This window comes from Tauraco erythrolophus, chromosome 6 (genome assembly GCF_009769465.1).
Source record: "Tauraco erythrolophus isolate bTauEry1 chromosome 6, bTauEry1.pri, whole genome shotgun sequence".
NCBI lineage: Eukaryota > Metazoa > Chordata > Aves > Musophagiformes > Musophagidae > Tauraco > Tauraco erythrolophus.
Window position 1 is genome coordinate 61989864 of NC_141470.1, and position 22553 is coordinate 62012416.

Sequence of the window (22553 nt, forward strand, 5' to 3'; positions counted from 1 at the left end):
CCACTCAGGGTAGTTCCTGTTCCCAAAACAGCCCTGTGCCATCCTGGAGGCTGGCAGCATCGGAAGCACTCGTGTGTGAGGCAGCCTCAGCCTCTGAGCTATCCTCCTTCTTAGAGCTCTTATATGCCCCAGTCTGCTATTTTGCAGAGACTCTCTTTTCCTTTCAAGGCTCTCTCCTTCGCTGTTCCCCCCCGTCCAGAGAGGCTCAGCCTAGCTGTACTTGTGGGCTGCCCTGCTTCCATCCAAGGGATGCTGCTCCTGAGCCTGAGCCTCCACAGCTGGCTTGGGAAGTGCTCCTCACTACTGCACTGAGTATGCAGGACTCAGCACTGCTTTCCTGACCCCCTTCTTCATGGAGTGGGGGAGAAAAGATCCAGACCTGGGCAGAGGAAGGTAGGCACCAGGGATGGGGAGGCCAGAGAGATGGTGATTCTCAGGACAGGAGGAGCAGGAAAAATGAAGGCGGTGGGCGCAGGTTGCAGCAGACACAGATGCGACAGGAGAGACCCCAGGGCAGGTCGGTCTATAGGGAAAGTGGAATTTAGAGGAGCAAGCAGCTCATCAGAAAATTACATTCAAGGCACGAAGAGATCTCCCAGTGCAGAAAGAGGATGTGCAGCATGACAGGAATTCAGCTGAATCATAAATTCCTTAATCCCCTGACTTTTAAGAAGGAATCACAGAAAGAAAACAAGTTATACAAATTCCGGGACATTCATGTAAAACTGTGGCACAAGCATCTGGGGAGAAACTGGAGAGCGGAAGCGCGGATGCTGGTATCGAGGGATGAGAATCGCCAAGGGAACACAAGTGTAAGTGCTCGGCGGTGCGTCTGCTCCAGCAGCAGCCTTGGTTTAAGCAGCCTCTATCACCCCCTCCTCTGTCACCGCTGCCCCCTCCACAGCCCCAGCAGCTGCACTAGCACCAGGGGCGGGGGGACATGCGGTGGGGGCTGCTTACACCAATGGTGCTGCCAAAAAGTAAATGAAATAAGATAATGCTAACAAACTGTGCGTCCAACTGCAGCCTAAATAAACCGGAGGCTTCCAGAGGAGGATTTCATCCACCTACCTTGTCCCAGCACAGCGTGTTCGGAAAATTGGTCAAAGCCATCTCTCAGCCATCCACTGCGATGGCCAAGAGGGAGGTGGCTCCCTGGGCAAGGGTAAGTAGTGCTGATCTTAAGGGAGAGGGGGGAATAAGCCCTGGGGTTATTTCCTGGAAAAATATTGGTAGAATTAAAAAGTTTTAAGCCTAAGAATGATACTAAAGCAATATATCAAGATTGTTTTAATCATATTTGTTCTGCATAAATCTATTTGCTTTCCCTCCATGGGAGGAGTTTCTTCTCCCGGAGAGCAGAGCAGCTGCAGATTTTGAGAATCTTGACTTTAGTAAGGATTTTAACACTATATCTCAAGTACCATTTGTGTAACTAAGTGAGGTGCCAAGCGCTGCCCCTGACGGCAGCAGCAGGGACAAGGCAGGGGTGCAAGAGATGTGTCAGGGTTGGCCATGGCTTGGTGCAGGTCTGGAGAGCATCGCACATCTGTCTGGGCACACAGACCTGGGGCTGGGTGTCTGCTCTTGCAAAGCTCCTGGGACACAGGCACAAAATTGGATGAAGATTCATGATGACAGCAAAACTGCATGGAGTGTTGAGTGTGAGTCCACCAGAGTCAGGTCTGAGCCAGGCTTATAAATGATTTGGATGCTGAAATGCAGAGGATGCTCACTAGAGCTTCACGGACTGCAAGCGTGGTGACCCCGGACAGGGGACAGGATTTGATCTTGCTGTTATCTAGGGAAAAAAAATAAATCAACAGGATGCAATTCAACCAGAACAAGAACAGCATATGGCAATTACATAGATGTAAAAAACTGTAGAAATACAGGGAGGAAATTGCCCTTTCAGTAACAACTCTGCGAAAACCCAAACACTCTGGAGCAATGACAAGTTGTGAATGGGTTGTGTCAAAAAATTGCTGTGAAAAAGGAAACCTCTGGCTGGGACTTGCACAAACAAATGACACCTGGACAACGTGGAAAGAAACCCTCCTGCTCCATTTGCCATCGTTAAAGCTCAGCTACTGTACGGTGTCCACTGTTGGCACTCCGGAGTCCAAAAGACAAGAGAGAGAATGACTGACAGTCCAGAAACGTGTCGTCTGAGAAAGCATTGAAGGAATCAACATACTTAATTTAGGAAAGATGGTGGAAGTAGACAAGATATTGGCCCTCAAACAGGTAGAAAGTATTTCTAGAAAGAAATGCAATAGCCAGAAGACAAGGCAAGGCAAGGCTGTCCTTCAGAGAAATTCAACTCCATGCTGGCTTTGATCCCAAGCTCTGGTTGTGTGACAGCAGCACTTCCCCACTCGCTCTCAGGAAACCATTCACTCAAGGCTTCCTTGTCTGTCGTGAATGCACAAGGTTTGCCAGCAGGTCCACACTCCTCCAGGACCCTGTTTTTTGAGCAGGCAATAGGGGAAACAGTGCCAGAGATCTGCCCCTCGAGCCCCTATCTGCCACACAGGACATGGGCACTCAACTTCTGCAGTCGCTGTCACCTCTCCTCCCTCCCTGCAACAAGTGTCTGACATGCAGAGACATTTCCCACTGTGCCCACACAGTGATCCCGGCTCATGTGGCTATCGGGCGGTCTCAGGAAAAACATCTCGGCCATGACTATTTTTAATTATGATCTTGTAGCCCGAGCTCCACCTGCCTGGGTTTGTTTTGGTTAAGAAGGAGCCAAGAAGGAGCTGCTGACAGGACTGATTATCAGTGACCATGTGGGACATAAAACAGAGCAGGAAGCTCCCCCTTACATGTCCACTGGCCAGGAACAGCCTCTATAAAGGAATCACCGTAGGTTTGGGCTTTGACTTAGTGCACCCTGTTTCTCCCAGCATTTCTCCCCTTGCAGCACAGCCTCCCACTACAGGACCCCCTGAGGACTGAAAGCATCAGCAGCAAGTGCCGTGCACTGGGCACAGTGCTGAGCCAGGGCCAAGGGAAAGTTATGACAGCCGCAGCCCTGGGACGAGCAAACTCCACTGAGTTGGCTGCGGGGCTTTCCCCAAGGCAGAGAAGCAACAGGCTCCAGCCAGGCACCTTTGGGATCAGGTGGGATTTGGCCACAGGACAGGGCCAGGATGGGGATGGACCTGATGCAGCAGTTTTGTCGGGGCTTAGGCACCAGAGAGGAGTGAGCTGGTGGGGATTTTAATGGAGACATAAGTGTAAGCCTGACTGGAGAAAGAAGCACAACCGCAGCAGCCCCTCTGCCACAGTGCAGAGCTGCTCCCAGTGTTCATCCCCGCTCTGCGTTACCCCGGCAGGAGGGAGCAGGAGGAACCTGCCAGCGAGGGGCTCCGCAGCCCGCCAGGAGCCGAGCGACTGGCAGCCCACCCAGGGCCCGCACTGGGTATTTGCAAGACCCAAGCATGTATCAGACTCACAGTGCTCCAAACAGGAGGCAAAAAGGGAATTTGCCCCTGCAAGCAAGTCCTGCATTTTTAAGAGGGGGGACCATAGGACTGGGTTTAACAATAATGGGCACAAGTCAGCAACGGGGTAACAGTCGGCCTGGCACTGGGCAAGCGCTCAGAAGGGAGAACTCTCCCACCCCGCAGTCGGACACCACTTACCGTGCCCAGCGTGCGCCGCACGCAGGTGGCTGCCTGGGGCGGAGCAGCGGGGCAGGACGGTCCGACCCCGCTTGTCCTCAGCAGCCGCGGGCAGGCCGGGGAGCGGCCGCAGGTCACCGCGGCCCCCCGCACCCCCCGGGCTGACGGGCACCTCTCCCGCGCCGCCCTGCCGGGCCCCAGCCCCGCAGCACCGCCGGCCCCACGCGTGGGCCGCGCCGCGCCGCGGCGGGCGGCTCCGGGTGTTGCCGCAGGTTTTACCCCCATCTAGTGGCGGGTCCCAACTTCACAGGGACACCCCAGCAGCGAGGAGAAAGCCGGCAAGGCGGGGCCAGAGCTTGGCTTCGGGCTAGGGCAACCGGGTCTCCTCGGGTTTGGGGAGACGAGGGGACCACCCGCAGGGCGGTGGCTGGGGGGTGCCCGGGAGCAGGCAGCGGAGAGCAGCTCCTCTGCCAGGGGACCTGCTGGGGCAGGGTTAGGGGTGAAACAAGACCAGCAGGTCCAGGGAGGTGATTCTGCCCCTCTGCTCTCGTTAGACCCCACTTGCAGTACTGCGTTCAGTTCTTAGGTCCCCAACATAAGAAGGACAAGGAGCTGTTGGAGCAAGTCCAGAGGAGGACCACAAAGATGATCCGAGGGCTGGAGAACCTCTCCTGTGAAGACAGGCTGAGAGAGTTGGGACCGGAGAAGAGAAGGCTCCAGGGAGACCCTCTAGCAGCCTTCCAGTGCCTAAAGGGGACATACAGGAAAGCTGGAGAGGGACTTGACAAGGGCGTGTAGTGATAGGACAAGGGGCTTTAAACTGAAAGAGGGGAGATTTAGATTAGATACAAGGAAGAAATTCTTCACTGTGAGGGTGGTGAGGCACTGGAACAGGTTGCCCAGAGAAGTTGTGGCTGCCTCATCCCTGGAAGTGTTCAAGGCCAGGTTGGATGAAGATTTGAGCAACCTGACCTAGTTGAAGGTGTCCGTGCCTGTGGCAGAGGGTTTGGAACTAGAGGGTCTTTAAGGTCCCTTCCAACCCGAACCATTCTATGATTCTGTGATTATTAACAGCTGAAATGAATTACAGGGGAGGGGAGGTGGTAGCACCCCCAGCCCAGGGTCATGCCTTGGCAGGGAGAGGTCTCTGTCATTGCAATTCCCTTCATGCTGCTGCTCGGAAGGAGAACTGGCAGAGCCCATCACCCATGTGTTCTGGCAGCTGGCCTGGGGCCCTGTTCTGGGCACCCAGACAACCTGTGAAAGACAGTTCATCGTTAAAGGATCATGAAACATGGTTACAATAAGGCCCCTGAGGCCATCACCACGTGGGTTATTGGCTGAGTAGGCACAGCGGGGGCTCTGCATCACCAATGCACACTCAGGGGGTACAAACCAGTGGGGAGGTCAGGAGATGTCCCACGTTGTCTCTCAGGCAGGTCACAGTACGGAAGAGAGGGGTCATGATCGCCACAGTTGAGGATCAGCCCTTTCCCATCCTCCCGCCCTGCATGGGACCAAGCTGCAGACGAATGCTGTGGTTGTGGCTGTGTCCTGTGTCCTGCCCGTTGCATTGCGTGCCTTGGCCTCACGCCCAGGCACCATCATCATCATCTCTGCAGCAGCACCCAGGGCAGACAGCAGCCCCAGCCTCCCCGGCTCCACCGACAGACCATCTTCAAACCAGCCCCTGCCCCGAGCAAACAGCACTGCCTGAAGCCACAGCAGGGACACCTGGGTGGACAAGGGCACCCTGGGGTGGCTGCAGCCCAGAGCTGCACACACAGATGGGTGATGCCACTTAAACCAGGCCACTTCTGATATGTTGTCACCCGTGCAGCAGAGGTGAGGCCACTGACAGGTGGCAGGATTGCAAAGTGCAGGCTTGAGCAATGCCAAAGCTTCCTCCATGCTGACCTTTATGTGGGTGCTTCACACCAGGCACGGCACAGCCCTCAGCCTGGGCACAGACATGCTCCTCCCTCCACAGAGCTTTAACGAAAAGCTTGTGTTTAGAAAAGCCAGCAGGCACCACAGCTCCTTTCTGGGCTGCAACATCACAGCGTGGGCTCATCCTTGCCCTGGCCAGATCCAGCTCTCCCTCCCAAGTTTGGTTCATGCTGGATGAGACCCCAGCAGACACTCACAGATCCTAGCCAGTGGCAAGTGAGATGGGCCACCGACCTTGCAGCAGCATCAGCAGGAGCCACAGCTAGTGTCTGGGAATGGAGATTCAGATCTTTCTCAGCACTGGGCAGTCTGGAGAGGAATAAAATGACATCATTTGGCATAGCACTAGCCCATTTTGTTAGGCACAAAAGATGAGTGTGGAGAAGTTCGGAGGCTATAATCCAGCAAAGGAAAAAAATCTGATGCTCAGCTATGAACCAAGATTTGCTTTACATTTTTTCCAAAACTCTGCAAGGATATATGATATAACAAACTGCCTGCTCTTCGATAAGTCCTTGCAAATACTTTGTCCCCACCCTGAAACACAGAGGTTTTCCCAGCAGCTGTTTTAAAGCCCATTTATTTTAGCAGCTGGCAGACTGACACCCCTTGTAGAACAGCAATGACCTCACGCAGGCCGGGCAGGACAGGCAGGTACAGGCGGCACTGCAGCCCCACGCTCTCCACGATGCTGCGGGCAGCAGCAACCAAAATGCCAGCGAGAGAATGGCTCGGTCCAGCGTGGGCGAGGGGCAGCTCGAGGAGGGTGGCTGGGAACAGGCTGAAAACCAGAAGCTTTCGGATGGCAATAGGAGACAGGAGAGTTAGGTGTGGAGCTGGCAGCTGGAGCTCAGAGAGAAGAAACTGCCCTGGAGCACCTGAAAAGGAAAGAGGAGAGGTAAACCCATGCAGAACTCTGTTTTGGCTGTTAATTTGCTGTCACAGAAGTGGAGTCGACCCCCAGAGCCAATGTGATGGAGGTGGTGGGAAGGCACCCAGGGGCGAGGGCAGGAACCTGTGTTCTGGTGCCAATACAGCCTTAGGTCAGGTTAAGCCAACTAAAACCTTATCTTAAAGCCTTTGACAGCTACAGGAACCCCAATCACTGCTGAGAGGGAAGAAATCAGTCCCTTTGGTCCCAGCTCTGCAGCACTGTCTCTCGACATCTCCTCTGTGCGCTCACAAGCTCCAGCTGTTTTTTTAAAGCACAGGACACATCTTGACAACTCTTTTCATCACTCTCTTTTACAGTCTTCTCCCTAAACTGCCAGTTATTTGGTTGGCAGAAATATCTAAATGCTCTATGCATCCCAGTTTACAGCAGGACTCCCAACTTTCTGTTTTCCTGAAAATCTCACACTATGGTAAGGGGCCGCGAGTCAAGCAGCGTGCTGCTCACAGCCCACACAAATGGTATGCCATGCAGGCATGTACCTCTGGAATATCCCATAATAATCATGCAAATAATAAATATAACAGAGCCACGGCCCTTTCCGTGTCCCAGTGCCACTAGATGGCACCAGGTGTGTACCCTTCCCAGCCCGGAGTGTCCTCAGGGCCACTGGGGGAAACTGGGGAGACCCAGATCCTTGGTGCAGAGCAAGAGACCTCAGCGCATGCCGGTGCCTCTTCCTCCTTCCCGCACGGACCGTGAGGTGCTGGGGTAAAGGCAGACGTTTAAGACTTAAAATCAAGGCAAGTGGTTTCAGCAACGTGCTGGGCTGTTTCCCCGGGGGAAAATTACCTGTAATGGTTTTCGCCGTGCTGCTGATCCCACGCACACACCCATCCCAACCATTTGGACGGGCATCAGTCCCCAGCCAGGTGCTGGCAGAGCCCGGGGCTGGAGAGCAAAGCCTCAAAGGTGTGTGCAAGTTATTGCGGTTAATATTGGGATCGACTGGGCTCACTCTTGGGAAGGAGGAGGAAAGGGAATAAAACACAATTTTCTATATTGCTTTGCAGTCGGCAAGTGGCTTGTGCTCTCTGAGATCTCCTGGGTTTAGGGATTCTGCTCGTGCACATTTGCTATCCAACAGAAGTCAGCATGTCTCAAATCCTCAGTATTACCTGTTTTTTTCCCCATCAAGCTCCCCCTTCACTCTCACATATACCTGGCAAAGCCATTAAGTAAACTGAGGAAGTGCAGGTGGCACCTCAGCGAATGTCAGGTGTCTCCTCAGACTTTGCAGCATAATTAAGGAGCGTCTGTTTTCCACTGTCCTCAGCGTGGAGCACTGAAGGTGACCCTCTGAGACAGGAGCTCAAATGACAGGGGTGGCCGGCGAGACTCTGCTGCACGCAGCACTTCAAAGTGACCCGCCAAACTCTGGCCCTGAGCAACGCAGGGTACACGGGTGACAAATCATTGCTCACCACACAACCCATCAGCCTGGTGCAGAGCTGGAAAGGTGACGGATGGAGAGCAGCTCCCCAAAAAGCTGGAGCATCAAGCCACCAGGAGCAGCATGTCACTCCCTGCTGCCCATGTCCCCAGGGCTGGCATGTTGGTGCAATGGGTGAGCGCGGCAGTGGCATGACCTTGGCACCAAGAAGATCCCTGTGAAACCTCGGGTGCAGAGGGAGTGGGAGAGGATTTTGTGCAGGGAGCCTCTGGGTGCTGAGCTCTGAGCAATCCTGTCCTGCTCATGGTGGTGGAGCTGCTGGGAGGGCTGCCGGACACAAGGGCAGGTGGGAGATGCTCATTGTAACTCCAAGGTGGGTCTGGCAGGCTGAGAGCAAGGACAATGCTGCCCCTGACCACATTGCAAGGCCACGAGATAATCCTGCGGAAGAATCCTGAGTTTGACCCTGCTTCCCAGTCCTCTGCAGAGCACAGCACAAATCCCACCCAAGCGCTTTAACCCTGGCCTAGGGTGAAGGCTAGAAAAGAGGAGGCTGGGTCACTTGGGAAGGTCAGGACACATGGCAAAGCAGGCTAAAATCCCCCCCAAACAAGAGAAATCCCTCATCCTCCTTCCCCACAGCCTTCCCTTTCCTCCCTGACGGCCTCAGATAGCCCCAAGTAGTGACCCAGCATCCCCCCTGCTGCCGTCTCCCCTCCCGGGGAGCCATGAGGACCCTCCCCACACACCATCTGCTTTCCCCAGGCAACTTGCAGGTGGCCGAGGACATCCCTGCCACACCATCTGCCTCCATGCCAGGCAGCCTTTCCCCATCACCCCCCCCATCCCCACCCCAGCCAACATCCCCAGGCCCTCCAGCTCCAGAAAACCTCATGCGTGCCACCAGCGCTAAACTTCATGGCCAAATTCATCTTTATTTGCCCTGTCCAAAAGTGGATCCTCCGCACAGGGTGGAGAAACTTGCCACTAAGAAACCTCATTGTAAGTGCTGCTTCTCCACGGACACACAGAGAGCAGAAGGTGCTGCCCACCGCTGCCCACCCAGTGAGGACAGGCACAGCGGCAGCCACAATGGCGAGGGGCTTGTCCTCAGCCACCTCATCCACACAGTCAGCAGCAGCAGCAAGTCCGGTGTTCCCCATGGCTCCAGCCTCACCCCATGTCGGACTGCAAGTCAAACAGCAGAGACATACATAGACATTGACACGTACATGGCAGAAGCCATCCTGCACTGTGGGATTCTTTTTAGCCCAATGGTTATCAAATCGTCAGAGGGGTTTTTATTTATTTTCTCTGGAAGGCTCGTTGCTTGAAATCCCCGTTGGCAGAGGCTGTCTCTGGCCCTGCTGTGGCAGTCGGGTCTGTCATCGCTTCCCATCCTTGAAAAAAACATGTAATTAGGTGGGAGAGCGGGGTGACTGGCCCAGCGTGCCCGGCAGGGCTTGCACCCTTGGGACAGCAGGGTGACTGGCCCAGCGTGCCCGGCAGGGCTGGCACCCTTGGGAGAGCAGGGTGACCAGCCCAGCATGCCCGGCAGGGCTGGCACCCTTCGGAGAGTGAGCGTCCACCCAGCCCCACAGCTGCAGCTCTCCCAGCCTTCCCCTGTCCCAGGAAAGGTCTCGCTGAAGATGCAAAAGGCAACTGTAAAATGCAAGGGATATACAAGCTGGGCCTTTGAAGCAGACATGGAGTCAGGAAGGGTAGGCAAGGCCACGGGATGCTCTTGTTGCCCTCAATGGCATGAGGGACGGAGTGTAACGATGCCATGGCCTCACGGTGCCCCGAAAGCCCACAGAGGACCCCCTGGAGACAGGGCGGCCCGTTCCTTCCCACCTCTCTGCCACTCACCCCACACTCTGCGCTGTGTCAGGAGCAAAACCCGTGACAATGATAAACCTGCCCTGGCTCCTGCCAAGCTCCCAGGACCTGTCTGCAGGAAGGGCACTGGGCGGACTAGTTGCCCTGAGCTGGGACACCCACGTCCCCGAGGACAGCGCTTTCCCAGGGTCCCGGCGCCAGACACGTCCCCAGCTTCACATGCCGACAGGTGATGCACAGATTTGCCCCTTCTCTTGTCAGGGAAGCAGATTGGAGGAGGAATGGCCGCTCAGAAAAGCACTGGCAGTCTGAGTGAGCAGAGCCTTTTCCGCGTGTTTGCACGGCCAGAGAGGAGTGGCAATGGCCCACATTAACACAATGGCGAAGGGGGGCCTTGAACCAAATCCAGGTTCGAGGTTGTGACCAGTCCATAGATAACTGAGAAGAAAAGTCAGTGTTTTCCTGGCAGAACTGCCTATTTACATCTGAAAACAGCACAGACCTTGCCCGGAAGCTGGGACAAACAGCTCCTTTCACTGCCTGCTTCCCAGGAGGCTTTCCCCTCCCTCTCCAAGAGGAAATTTCCAGTAGCTGAGGTACAAAAATGAATGTAAGACTCCGATCCAGAGCTGGCTGTAAAACTCATGGAGGAAGAGCAGCCTGTCCCACAGCCAGTGTGGCAGCAGGCTGCCCCACGGCGGGCCACAGCCTCCGTGTGCGAGGAGAGAGGGAAGAGGCAGCTCTGCTGCACCCCTTCTCATGCCGGTCAGGCTTTGGGTGGGGGATCTAGGAGCCCAAACCCACAGGCACCTCCAGTACCATGGGCTGGGCAGGATTCCCTGACCGAGGGTCCTGGGTCGCTGGGGGAGGCTGCAATGCCATGTCATCTGCTAGGACACCGTGTGGTGCAGCATTCCCTGGTTCCATGTGAGATTGCGTGAAACAAGGGATGGAAACAGAGAGAAATTTGGTGAGGGGAAACCTTCCTCCTCCCCCACACGTCACCCAGCCACATGCTGGGAATAATGACCAGGACTCAGCTAAGCAGCAATCTCTAGGAAATTGTGAAGGAATGTCTTTCTGCCATATCCCATTCATCTTCCGCCTGGAAGATTAGGATTTGGGCCACGTGGTTTTGCTGCAAAAGTGCAGGAATTGCATCTTCCTTTGCTGTCAGGCTTCTCCGTGCATCTGGCTGCATAGGTCCCTGAAGCTTTCAAGGAGCTGTGATTGCAGATGCTGCCACATGGGAGCAAGACCTCATGTTTCTCACAGCGGGCCTGAGGGAAAGCAAGAAAAAAGCTGGGTAATAAATAGCACTCATCAGAACACATGCAAGAGTCAAACAGCAAAAACATCCCTCCTATGCATAGACTCTTGCATGAACCTGTATTGACATTTACCCGCTGAAAATCTCTGGTTCCTGGGCTACTCTGGCTAATACAATCCATGAGGCCACAGCCATGGGCAGCAGCCCTGCTGCTTCCTGCCCACTCTAGCCAAACCTTGTCACTTCTCTTCTGGGAGGTCATTTCACACTAACATGAAACCACCAAAGATAACACTTTGCTAAAGTCCTCCCATCTTTGCATACAGAAGGGACAAACATGCACAACTATTGCGTTCCTGGCTGGGAGAAAGCAGATGATTCCCAACATACTCGCAGGTCACACCTCAGCGCATGGTAGCAAAAATCACAGGGCTGGGATGAAGGAGGAAGGTGACTTCCCTTTGAGCATGTCCCACCACTGATTTCACCGTTACTGTTGCCCCTGAACTCAGGTGAGGCTACCGACCCATGCTGCACATGCGCACTGCAGACACAGCCAGGTCTTCTGGGATTTGGGAGCCTATTTACCCAGGGGATTTCAGCAAATCGGAGATTAAGTGACTTACGGTGTTTTAAAAACATGTTCCTGAGTATCTTTTCCAAAGCGAAGGCAGTGCCATGGCTAATTTCTTTAAAGGAGGGTATAAAAGTGGGTGGCTGATAGCCAGTTCATTATATCAGAATCAGTTTTCACTAGGAAGGGAAAGCTTGTGTGCCTATTAATTGTTTCTCTAATTGTTTTCTCTCCCTGCTAACAGGGTAGCCCGCTGTCTGCTTGTGCCTGGAGGCCCCAGGTCAGAGCCCTCTGTAACTCTGATCTGCTAACATGGGGAACTATAAATAAATGGTGACACAGGACAGTGGCGCAGGAGGTGGAAGGGGACTGTGCCTCTCAACCTGAGACACTCAGTCTAGTCAGCTTATCCAACAGAAGGTGACTGATGACAATCTGTAAATACTAATGAAGGGAGACTATTTCTGACAGCCAAGGGCTCTGGCCTGGCAAAGATTAAAAAAAAAAAAAATTATCTGGCTCTGAGCTGCACAAATTTGGACTAAAAAGAAGTTGCAGATTATTTAAAGTGAAGCAAAGAGCTTCACGTTCTCCACCAAGAAGTATTTTTAAACCATGAGGACCCGCTCAGTTTCAAGATCTGCTGCAGCTTACCCACAAAAATCCCCAACTTGTGACTGTGAAGGAATCACTTGAGAAACTGAAAGGAGATTGCAGGTGCTCCAGATAAGCCCTGGCAATTCATGCCAAATGGATTTAAGCCCTTACAGTGACAGTCATCCCTCTGACTTTTATCCCTCCTCCCTTCTGCCACCAGCTGCTGCTGCCAGCATGGAGGGGACACGCTCACCTCTGGTGCTCACAGCATGGCACAGATACCTGGACAGGACCGAACCTGGTTTAATTAATACAGCTCTCATGGAGGGGGCAGCAATGGGGCTGACATACCCCCCTCTCTCTGCACCAGGGGGAGGAAGCAGGGGGACCACCAAGGAGAAAATCCCTCAGCATGCCCTGCCAGGAGGCAGCAGCACTTGCCTGGGAGACCCTGCCCATGCACACATGGCAAGAGCTGGGAGGGAGGAGATGCTGTGGAGAGACCTTGCTGCAGGGACACACAGACAGGAGCAAAGGACAGGAAGGCAGAGATTTGTCTTCTCCTTTGTCCCTGCAGTAACCTGAACCCCACATCTAAGAATCTGGCACCCAGCACTGCCTACAACACCATGCTTCATGACGTGGAAATTTGCAGGTGGAGAGAGGGAAACGTAACCGGCATACACAGCAATGAGGACCCTGGGGAGGTGATGCTACAGCCATAGTCATTGCATCCCCCTGAAAGCAGGAATGCCTACGCCTGTGCAGGTTACACACAAGCACGCTCACACACACACCTACCTTTGCTAACAGCAGAGGCAGCCACAGAGTCCATATTTTCTAGATTTCACTTCTATATCTGCAAAAAGCAAGTTTGCTTCTGTTTCCGATTCCCTGCAATTATCGTGAAATGCCTTCAAGAGAGCAGCTCTGTCTTGTCGGCTGAGCGAGTCTTTAATGTCCAGCACTGCACTTAGGTGTTCCTTCCTTTCCAAAAGGATAAGAGGGCAGGTCAGTGAAAGAGCCAAGTGAAAATGCTTGCTTCCTATCACTCAGTTTGCTGGGCCAGACCAAGGCTTGGAAGCTGCTGAGCTGCTTTTTGACACCCTCTGGACACCTAACAAGGAGAAGGCCATATCACAAGGGCTGTGTGGGGTATGGCAGAGCTCATGGGTCTCAAGCCCAGTGCACACAGCATCCTCGTGAAACTGTGGAAATCTTCACCTCAGGTTTCTCCTTGAAAAAGATCTATATCCACCATAATAGGTTTCAGGTAACTCTGCATTGGTCCATTTGGAAGCATTTTTAGTATCTTTTCTCCCCTCAAATGGAGCTACTTCTTGTTCATCTGGAAGGCTACAGGATTTTTGTTCTACATAGCATTGCTGCGCAGAGCGGGACCACAACATATTAGTCTATCAAACAGGGCAAATGTATCCAAGCCAAACAGTTTTGAACATACAGGAATCTGCTGAAATCAAGACCAGTGCAGGTACTCACACCAGGATGACCTCCTCTGAGATCTGGATCAAAATAATATTCCTCTCAGTACTTCCTATGCCCACTTCCTATATTATATATATATAAAAATACATAGTTTTATATATATTTTACTATTTATATGTGTGTGCATGTATAGTAAGAGAATAAGAATTGGTATGCTGTATCAGATAAGCAACTTTTTAGCTCAATAGCATCTTCAAAAGTAGCAAATGCTTAGGAAAAGAATATAGAACCCAGACAAAGCATTAACACGATCTCTCTTTGTCTGTCTTTTTTTTTTCACTTCTGGCAGTCTGCAGTTTAGGGACTTTCTTTGCTGGAGGTTATATCATGGCTGTCATGTTGAACAAGCACTGAAATAATTATCTACCACAAATTGTCTGCTCCCCATTTGAAGCTATTCAAACTTCTGGCCTTCTCAGCATCCTGCAACAGAGAGCTCTACACCATAATCACGTTAACTTGGAAAAATACAGTCACTAGCACAAGACATCCAAACAAAAGATGGATGTAACAAACCACAGATTTTGGAACAAACGCAGTTAGCAAAGATCTCACCTTCCTAATGAAAGTTGGGTTTAATTTCTGTTAACAGCTTCCTGTGAGAGATGGAAGTGTATATTCTTGCTGAATACACCTAGGATTTTGTGGAAATAGCTATACCTAGAAAAGGACTGGTGAAGTGTTAAAGCCAAAAGCCAAGTGTTTGGAAGTTATGAAATGCCTGAGTTAAGGATGTTCTTGAAACCCACATTTGGCACACATGTGCCTGTAAATTGTCCATTCAAGTAGTATTTTTCCACAGCATTCTTGCTTTGTTGACAGCCATTTCATCCATCCTTCACCTTTACAGAAGGACACCTCAGCTCCACTGGTTAATGTCTGGCAAAGTCATAAACCATGTTAATCATTATCTGCGCATAGGCAGCACCGAGTGCATTCAAAGGTAAGCACTGTGCCTGGCCCAGCACACTGCAAAAAGAAAGTATTGCAGGACTAGTATTGCTACAGGTCTTCTGGTGGCAAGTAATCAGAAGTCAAACTAATAAAAGACCTTACCTTAGATCAGGAAATTCTTTGAGAATGGGCAGAAGGGCTATTTTCATCCCCTCAGCATCAGAAGTTTGAATAAGTTCTAAAATTGCTTTTATAGGATCCTTGAGGGGACCAGCTGCAGGACCCTGGGGAGAGAAGCAAAGGTGTGTCCAGGGCAAGGGAAGCAGCACACAAGAGTTGGACTCATATCAGACTGGGGATCTCACTATGTGGGTTAGCAGTTGACTGTGCTTGTACAGAAGCCTGTTTTCCCTCCAGGGTAGGAGAAAAGAAACTGGAGTGTAGCCACAAACTGCTTCCAGTCACAGCTGGGCGACTACCTTCAGCAGCACAGAATCCCCTCTTGCATTTCCTTTGGCAAAGCAGGCAAATGTACCTAATTTTTCCCTACATCACCTGTTCTCTCAAGGCCTTTTAACACTTTGGCAAGTGGTTTACTTCCAGAGGTAAGCACAGCCCTGTACCCATGTGAAAACAAGCTCCATTGGCCAGACATGATGGCAGTTCTGCTGCCCCAGAGCAAGCCCAGGAACAGAAAAGCGACCTTGGGGAGAGGGTGAGGAGACACAGATCCTCTAACAGAAAAACAGAAAAATGAGAAGTAAGCCTGGACACCATAAATGATACAACATGGCTGGTAGATGCTGCCTGTGGTCAGCTTCCCTAGAGCACACAGAAGAAGAACGCCTCATCAAGAAACACGTAACATTTTTAGCAAAGCTGGAGGAAGCAGAATGTGGATGAACTGCCAAGAGAGAGCTTCAGGTCTTGCTCGCATTTTTCATCAGTGCAGTAACGCGATTAAATTACTGCCATGAATTATTGATGCCATCACGTCAACAGAGACCCTGTGACAAAGCAAACCTGGACAATGGGCTGCCAAACTGGGGCAGGAGAAGCCCAGTCTCCACAGGGCATTAGAAACAGCAGGCTGCGTTCTCAGTGCAGCTCACCTCCGCATTGAACATAAATTAAAAATAATAGTAATATTCAAAGACAGCCTTCCCTCTCTTCCTCCGCACTGCAGACAAACAGCATCTCCAGCTCTGCACAGTGCACAAGCTGTACTCAGCTCCTAAAGCACCCATACTGTAAGGCTTCATACTTGGCAAGCTCACTATTACAAAATGCTCGTTAATTTGAAGGTGTCAGATTTAGTTAAGTGCTATATACACAGGCAAGGTCAGAGGCAAACAGGCTGCAATCTAAAAGGACAAAAAAGGTGTCTCGTCAGCAGTGCTTAAGCGCCTTTGACACATACTGCTCTTAGGGGAGAAGCAAGGTATTTCCTAATGTGCTTTAAGGGAAGGAAGAGCCTGAGGAGAGGGCAGAGCAGGGCAGGGAGCAGGTGCAGCCTGTGCAGCAACTGCACGGTAAATTCAGTCTGCAGCAGAGTACATATTTTGCATGCATAACCGTGTACCTCATTGAACTGAGGATCAGGCTGTCCCCTGCAAACTGCTTATGCGCTTCCTCCCCGAGGTTTTCAGTGCTCCCACATCAATAACAAAGCGAACAGACTGAGGACGCAAGGGAAACAGTGCTAACTAGATGCAGACTTTTTTCACCCAAGCTGAATGTAGGGTTTTAGTAGATAATTAGATTTCCTGTATCTCCTTTACACTATAAAACCAGCTTTCCTTGCACATTACACCCAAAGCTGATGCTGAGCACAGCATTACTGGTAAACTTCAGAGTTAAGATTAGAGAATCCTCCTGCTATTCCCAGTGTCTCGATTGATCAAAGCATTGACTTGTCTGTGATCGATCACTCTGGGAGAGGTGGATCTTCAGATAAAAGCAATGCCAGCTTCCAGCTTTCCACCATGAAACTAATGTATCAATTGTAATTTGTCTGAGAGGTTTTTAGAGGAGTCTACAGACGACTATTTTGATTTCATTTTATTATTTGGACAAAGTAAGAATTGCTGACAAATGACTTGCAGGGGAACTTGTCTGGGAGAAAATAGATTGCCAGTCCTTAGCACTTAAATTCGCAAGTCATAAGAATGACTCAGAATCTGTGAAATTATTAAAACCAATAAAGCCAAGACTTTTTATCTCCTCTCTCACATCTGAGTCCTGTTACCAGACTACCTTTGCAATTGTCCAGCCTCTTACAAAGTGCAACGCCGGAGCGCTCTCAGCCTGCATTTACAAAAGAGCTGTGCCAGGGGCCATAGCACGGCAGCGATTATCCGGCCAAGTGGCCACAGGAGGGGCTGCTGCTGGCATTGCAGTCCTTGCCCTTGGGTGATCAAGGGACCCATGTGACAACCTCGTGGCATCCGCAGATGCAGTGTGTGGCACTGCCAATTTCACCAGATTATGAATTGAGCCAAGAGGCTTCTTTGAGCTTCTGAAGCTGCTTCTGCAAATCAGACCTAGCATTTTTCCACAAGTTTTCTTCAAAGGTGTGGCTCTGCTTTTACACTCCATCTATCCCTTCTGCAATGCATCTTTACCTCCTAATGGTGTGAGGTGTTTTCCCCTGCAGGAAGACTCACTCCTCCCTGCAACCGTCACCAACCACAACAGCATCAGCAGGTTTCCACCCATGAGGAAACGCTGCAGCCCAGGGAAATGGCTCACGCAGCCATCAGCCCAGTTCTGAGGAGCTGGGAAGGGCCTGCAGGGAGGGAGGAGGCCAGATGGAGGGGTAAAAATACATACCCCATGTCCAAGGAGGAGCAGCATGCGGGGCAATCCACTGAGAAGGTGAAGATGTGAAGCAACTGATTCGGCTCATCACCCCAAAGGCTTAAGGGAAAGCACTGGGGAGGAACACAGCTCTTCCTCTTCTGCACCCCCAAGCCATGTACCAAAGACTTGCTTGGGGGAGCTGACAGCTTGGGAGCTGTCTTGCCAACTCAGAGGATCATGCTTCATTCTTATTTCAGTGGCAGGAGTGTGAATCTTGCCTCCTCTAGTCACACATTTCAAAACTGTAAACTAACAACTTCTGGCAGATCAGAAGGGCCGTCAGCACATCTGATTGTCATTTCTGTGAAGCTGGATGCCACTGTGGTAAGACCTCTCAAGCTTTTCTGTTGCTTTCAGAGCCTTTTCCTCTGCTGGTAGTGTTCCTGCTGACAGAGAGCAAAACCATAACCATATCAAAGACTTACTAAGCACTCTTTAAAGATGGTTTGCAGCATCCTATGATCTTCTTCTATCTTGCTGACAATCCTCCTCCTCTGCACAGATGATGGTTTCCTGGAAGTGGTCAGGAGGGCCTGCACATATTCTGTAACAATGACGATGTTGACAGCCTTGACAAGGGCCTGTTCGGAGTAAAATAGTTCAAATTAACTTCCTTGTACTGAACAACGACCAGACCATACCTATAGGTCTCTGACCAGTGTAGACAGGGAATATAGGGTCCATGCAGATGGGCATCTTGTTTCTCTGCTTAAGTGTCCCTTTAAAATGCGTGGTCTAACACATGAAGCATCTCCGGGCTGTATGTGCATGACAAACATTGATGATAAGTGTGGAGACATCCATCCAAATGCAATGGGACCAGTTAGCTGAGCAAGAGGTCACTCACTCTCCAGAGCAGCAGTGACACTTGGCTTAGTCCCAAGCTGACAAACATGTCGCCTGGGGACAGCTTGGACTACAGACAAAGCCGGAGCCAGTCTCACTGAAGCATCCCCACTAGACACGTCCCAGGGACATGCCCTTGGGCACACAGTTGTCGCTGGGCACACAGAAGTCACCTGGGCATCTCTGAGCCACCCACTACCTGCTGAGAAACCCTAGTGCCTGAAAGGGGGAGGGAGAGTGAGCAGTTTCTAAGGGGAGATGGGCGGCTGCACAGAAACCACATTTTCATTAGCAATTGAAATCAGAGCAGTTTTAGGCTGCAGTCCAAAGGTACAGGAAATCCCCAGCCCGGTCCAAAACAGACAAAGCAAGAGACAGACAGCTCTGGCACAGCGCTCCACCACCGAGCTGCTACTTGCCCCAGCACTAATGTGACATAATGTCCAGTGACAGGCTCTGAACAACAGCAGAATAGCTCCTAATTTTTTCTGTTCCGTTACCTTTTTCCACATTTCAAAATGTTAATTAAAATCGGCACTGACAAAGAGCCTGCAGACCTGGAAGGGTAAGAGAAAGGGAGCCCAGTGCTTAGGGGAACATGTGCGGCACAGGTAGCAGCAGCAAATCCAACCTGCGTGCAAAAGAAGGTACCGCAGGTACCAATCTCATTGCCGAAGAGACAGACTCAAGGGTGTCATGTGACCCTACACAAATTGTTTAGGCTACTGTAAAGGTGAAACAACTCTGTGAGATTGATCTTTGCCAACTCTGGCATGTTCAACTCCACCTAAGAGACCATGTCCTTTGGGGGTCTGGACCTTTCACCTCTCCATGTGTCCAATCTCCATCAAAGGGATAAATATTCCTTACAACTAAGGTTGAAGCACATTAGAAGGCGAGAAGATTTCCAATATAATGGTACTGGGGCAATGGCAGGATCAGAGATGGCTCGATGTTCTTGCTCTGTATTTGGGAGGCACATTCAGTTTCCACATTTCTTCACTTGTTGGTTTCTCTGCTGAGATTACAGAAAGGTCCTAGCTGTCACGGTGAAGAAGACAGCCAACTCTGTTGGACAGAGGAGCTGGACTGAGACCAGTAGGTCTTTAAAAGCATTTTTAACAACAGACGAAATTGTAGTTTGTATTAATGTTCAAATACTGTGACATCCAGAGGTTCAAGGACCAGTTTTAGCGATTTCCTGAGTAATATCTTGTTCTTACTTTCTTACTTATTTCTTACCTCATACGTGTCTGTTTTTTTCTTCCCAAATGCCAAAAAGCTTTGCTTTAAGGATTCAAGGATGTGGCCAAAACCACTGTTACACTTTTTGAAGTGCTCCTTCAGTGTTTCCTGAGGAAAAGGGACAGAGTCAAAGGGTGCACATGTAAAGACATTGCACAGACAACAGACACAGATTATTGTGCTTTTGCTCTTTCTGCTTTCAGAAACAGACCCCTCCATGAGCTGCAGCATCCTGTGCCTTCATTTCAAATAAAAGCAAAATATGAAAGAAAGAAACAATTGAAACTCAGGAAGGAGGTATTGAGTTCCTAAGCCCAAACCTGGAAGACCAAAAACTACAAAAAATGGGTGGCAAGAGCTCTAATCCGGGGACTACGTAAAACGTGCCCCTGTGGATGGGGAGTGCAGGAAGAGCCAGCTGTTCTGCACCCTTCTGTTCTTGGCATCCAGCTCCCAGCATGGCCGTTGCCTCTTATTCAATAGGAAAGTATAAGGATCATTTATTTAGCAGGCAGGGAATAAACTCCATCTTTCATGTTTCGAAGGCCATGTCGACACAGCCAGAGAAGGACTGAAAACTTGAGCCCTCGGTCTCCCAGGGTTGTCGGCGCTCCCTGTCAGAACCATCCCCAGCTCCCATCTTGACGTGTGGGCCCAGGGGACAGGCTCTGGAGACCAAAACTGCACAGTGTGGCCAGGGTTTCTTCTTGTCATTTTCCTTCTGCTGCCTTCAGCATGCTTGAGGGAGCCTGTGCAATGAGCCTGAAGATGCTCCGGGGAGCTTCCCAAGGAAACGCACACCACCACACCCTATTAGGAGCCTTCCATTGTGTGTTGTCTAGACATGGAGCCCAGGATATGAAGGTGAGTGTCTGGGCTAATAGTCTAATATTAGAAAGTGTGAAGGGAGGGGAACTTATCCTAAGGGAGGGATACATTTCTGGTCAGCCTTCTCTGCATCCTGACTACCCACCACAGCCTTAGGCTCTGTGAGTTATCACTGCCTCGGGAAGATGCCTGGCTGCTAGGGATGAGTAGGTACCAGATGAAGTTCAACCCTTGGGGTCTGGGTGCCCAGGGGCACCAGGAGGTATCCATTTGTAGCATAATAGCAAATGCTACAAACAGTGGAACTGGGATCTCAAAAACTGGAAAAGATGAAGCTGCCAATATACAGCTTCAGACAAGGCAGAGGAGGGTACCAGGCCTGAAGATCAAACTATGGTTTCACCCTTTCTAGATCAGGACATGACAGTGAAGTGTGTGCCTGCCCTACAGTCTGAAAATATTCAGAGTTAACCCGAGTCTCCCATACCTTGACTTTAGAAGTGACTTTCTGCAGAAAATGCTCCGTAATCTCATCTTCCATCCTGTCTAGAAATCCATTTATCTTAACATTCTGACCAGTGCTGGCACTGCAAATGTATGTTAGCTTATGCCAGACAGTCCTGTTAAAAAAAAAAAAAGAATGAAAAGGGATATGGAAAGTATTGATCAGATCAAATCAAGCTATTCTCTCAGATCAAAACTCTTTCTACAGTAACCAACATGACTGCCTGGGTAATTGAGCAGACACATGCTCAAGTCCAGGGCTAGCTCAATGACCCATATATGTGCACCCATCTTTTGGATGTCACAAGGACACGGAAGCTCAATGCGCACAAATGTCATTTGTATCCATCACTAGTGAGATTAGATAAGTAAAAATTCTAGTATTTTCAAAAATGAGTAGGCATGAAGTGCCCTTGACAAATGGAAGCTGGATGAGCACCCTGTGCACCTCTGACACCCTACAAATACAAGACAAACAATTATCTTCTTATCAGAATAGTCTTCAAGTCTGCAAATCCTGGCTAAAATTACCATCAGCTTGAAAGTAGACATTTTAGTTTCTGGGAAAGCTCAGTGTATAACTTCATTCTCAGTATCACTGTAAAGAATTACATAAAAGAGCCTTATAAATATTCAGTCTAGGATCCAGCATCAGCAACATGCAAATACAACAGCAACCTAGGCTCAACACAAGGCTCTGATGTCAAGTAAGCACTGTGTATATGCTGGATTTGGGCATTTTGCTGACTCCAGAGATCCCCAGATAATTTTACACAGGAAGAAGAGAAGCAACCTTGTTTTCTCCATTGCTGCAAGCACTTCCGAAATTAGTTCGTAGGTGCAAACAGCCTCCTCCACCCTTCTGTGCTTTATTGCTTCCCTCCTTCCTAGCAACCCCAGGGAAAGCCTGGCATGTTCGACTGGGTTTCGTTCAGCAAAGCACTTAAACTTGAGCTCACCTTGAAGTGCGCTATCATGTGCATCTCAACACAACATTTATGAGGCTTTGCTAATGAAGGAGAATCAGGTCAGGGAAAGGAACCACATCGCAACAAACAGCAGGGTTGGCCAGGATAATGTCGCCACATGCAACACGGCATTGCTGCCTGCGTCCTGCTCAGTGTCGTGGGCACCAGGAAGAGCAAGATGGTAGACCACAGGCTACAGTCTCTGCACCTGCAGAGCCTGGGAACAGGCAAGAAGCAGCAGTATGGCACTGCCAACACAGCAGTCCTGACCCTGGCCACAGGCACAGTCCCCACCTGAGTCTCCCTCTCACTGCGGCAGCCAACGGCAGCTCTGAAGGAGTCTTGCTGACCACAGCTGGCTCCCTCCATGCATAAGGGTTGGTGTGCATGGGGCTGGATGATCAGATCCAGCTGGAGGCAAGGCTGACCCCATAGCAGAGTTAGAAGAAGATGAGACAGCAGAAAATTCATTTTGCTTCCTGTGTCACTAGGGTCTGGTTTCTAACCTGAGAATGCAGCAGTTCTCCAGGATTCGTAAGCTGCTGCAGATCCCCGGGCAGCCATCGAGCTGGAGAAAGCTTCTTACTTCATTTTCATAGCTAAATTAAAACAGGAAGACATATCTTTAAGGCGGCATGCTCCATAACACATCTGGCAGCGTTAGCCCAGCAGCAAATGGGAGAAACATTCTGT

General features: G+C 50.7%; 1 protein-coding gene across 2 annotated transcripts in view; it reads right to left on the reverse strand.

Annotated features, from left to right (window-relative positions):
• Window positions 1-10875: 10875 nt before the first annotated feature.
• LOC147528634 (exocyst complex component 3-like) overlaps window positions 10876-22553 on the reverse strand; it is a 32893-nt gene continuing 21215 nt past the window's right edge. Inside the window, exons 7-13 of one of the 2 annotated variants that reach the window (XM_086612626.1) lie at window positions 22367-22459; window positions 20876-21008; window positions 19558-19668; window positions 17895-18050; window positions 14770-14891; window positions 13009-13194; window positions 10876-11046 (exon numbers count right to left, since the gene is read on the reverse strand). In XM_086612626.1, the coding sequence (XP_086468752.1) occupies window positions 13014-13194; window positions 14770-14891; window positions 17895-18050; window positions 19558-19668; window positions 20876-21008; window positions 22367-22459 (796 nt within the window). In that variant the 3' untranslated portion in view covers window positions 10876-11046; window positions 13009-13013. Of the gene's footprint in view, window positions 11047-13008; window positions 13325-14769; window positions 14892-17894; window positions 18051-19557; window positions 19669-20875; window positions 21009-22366; window positions 22460-22553 lie in introns of those variants that run through there. The other variant, XM_086612627.1, reaches the window with a different exon arrangement.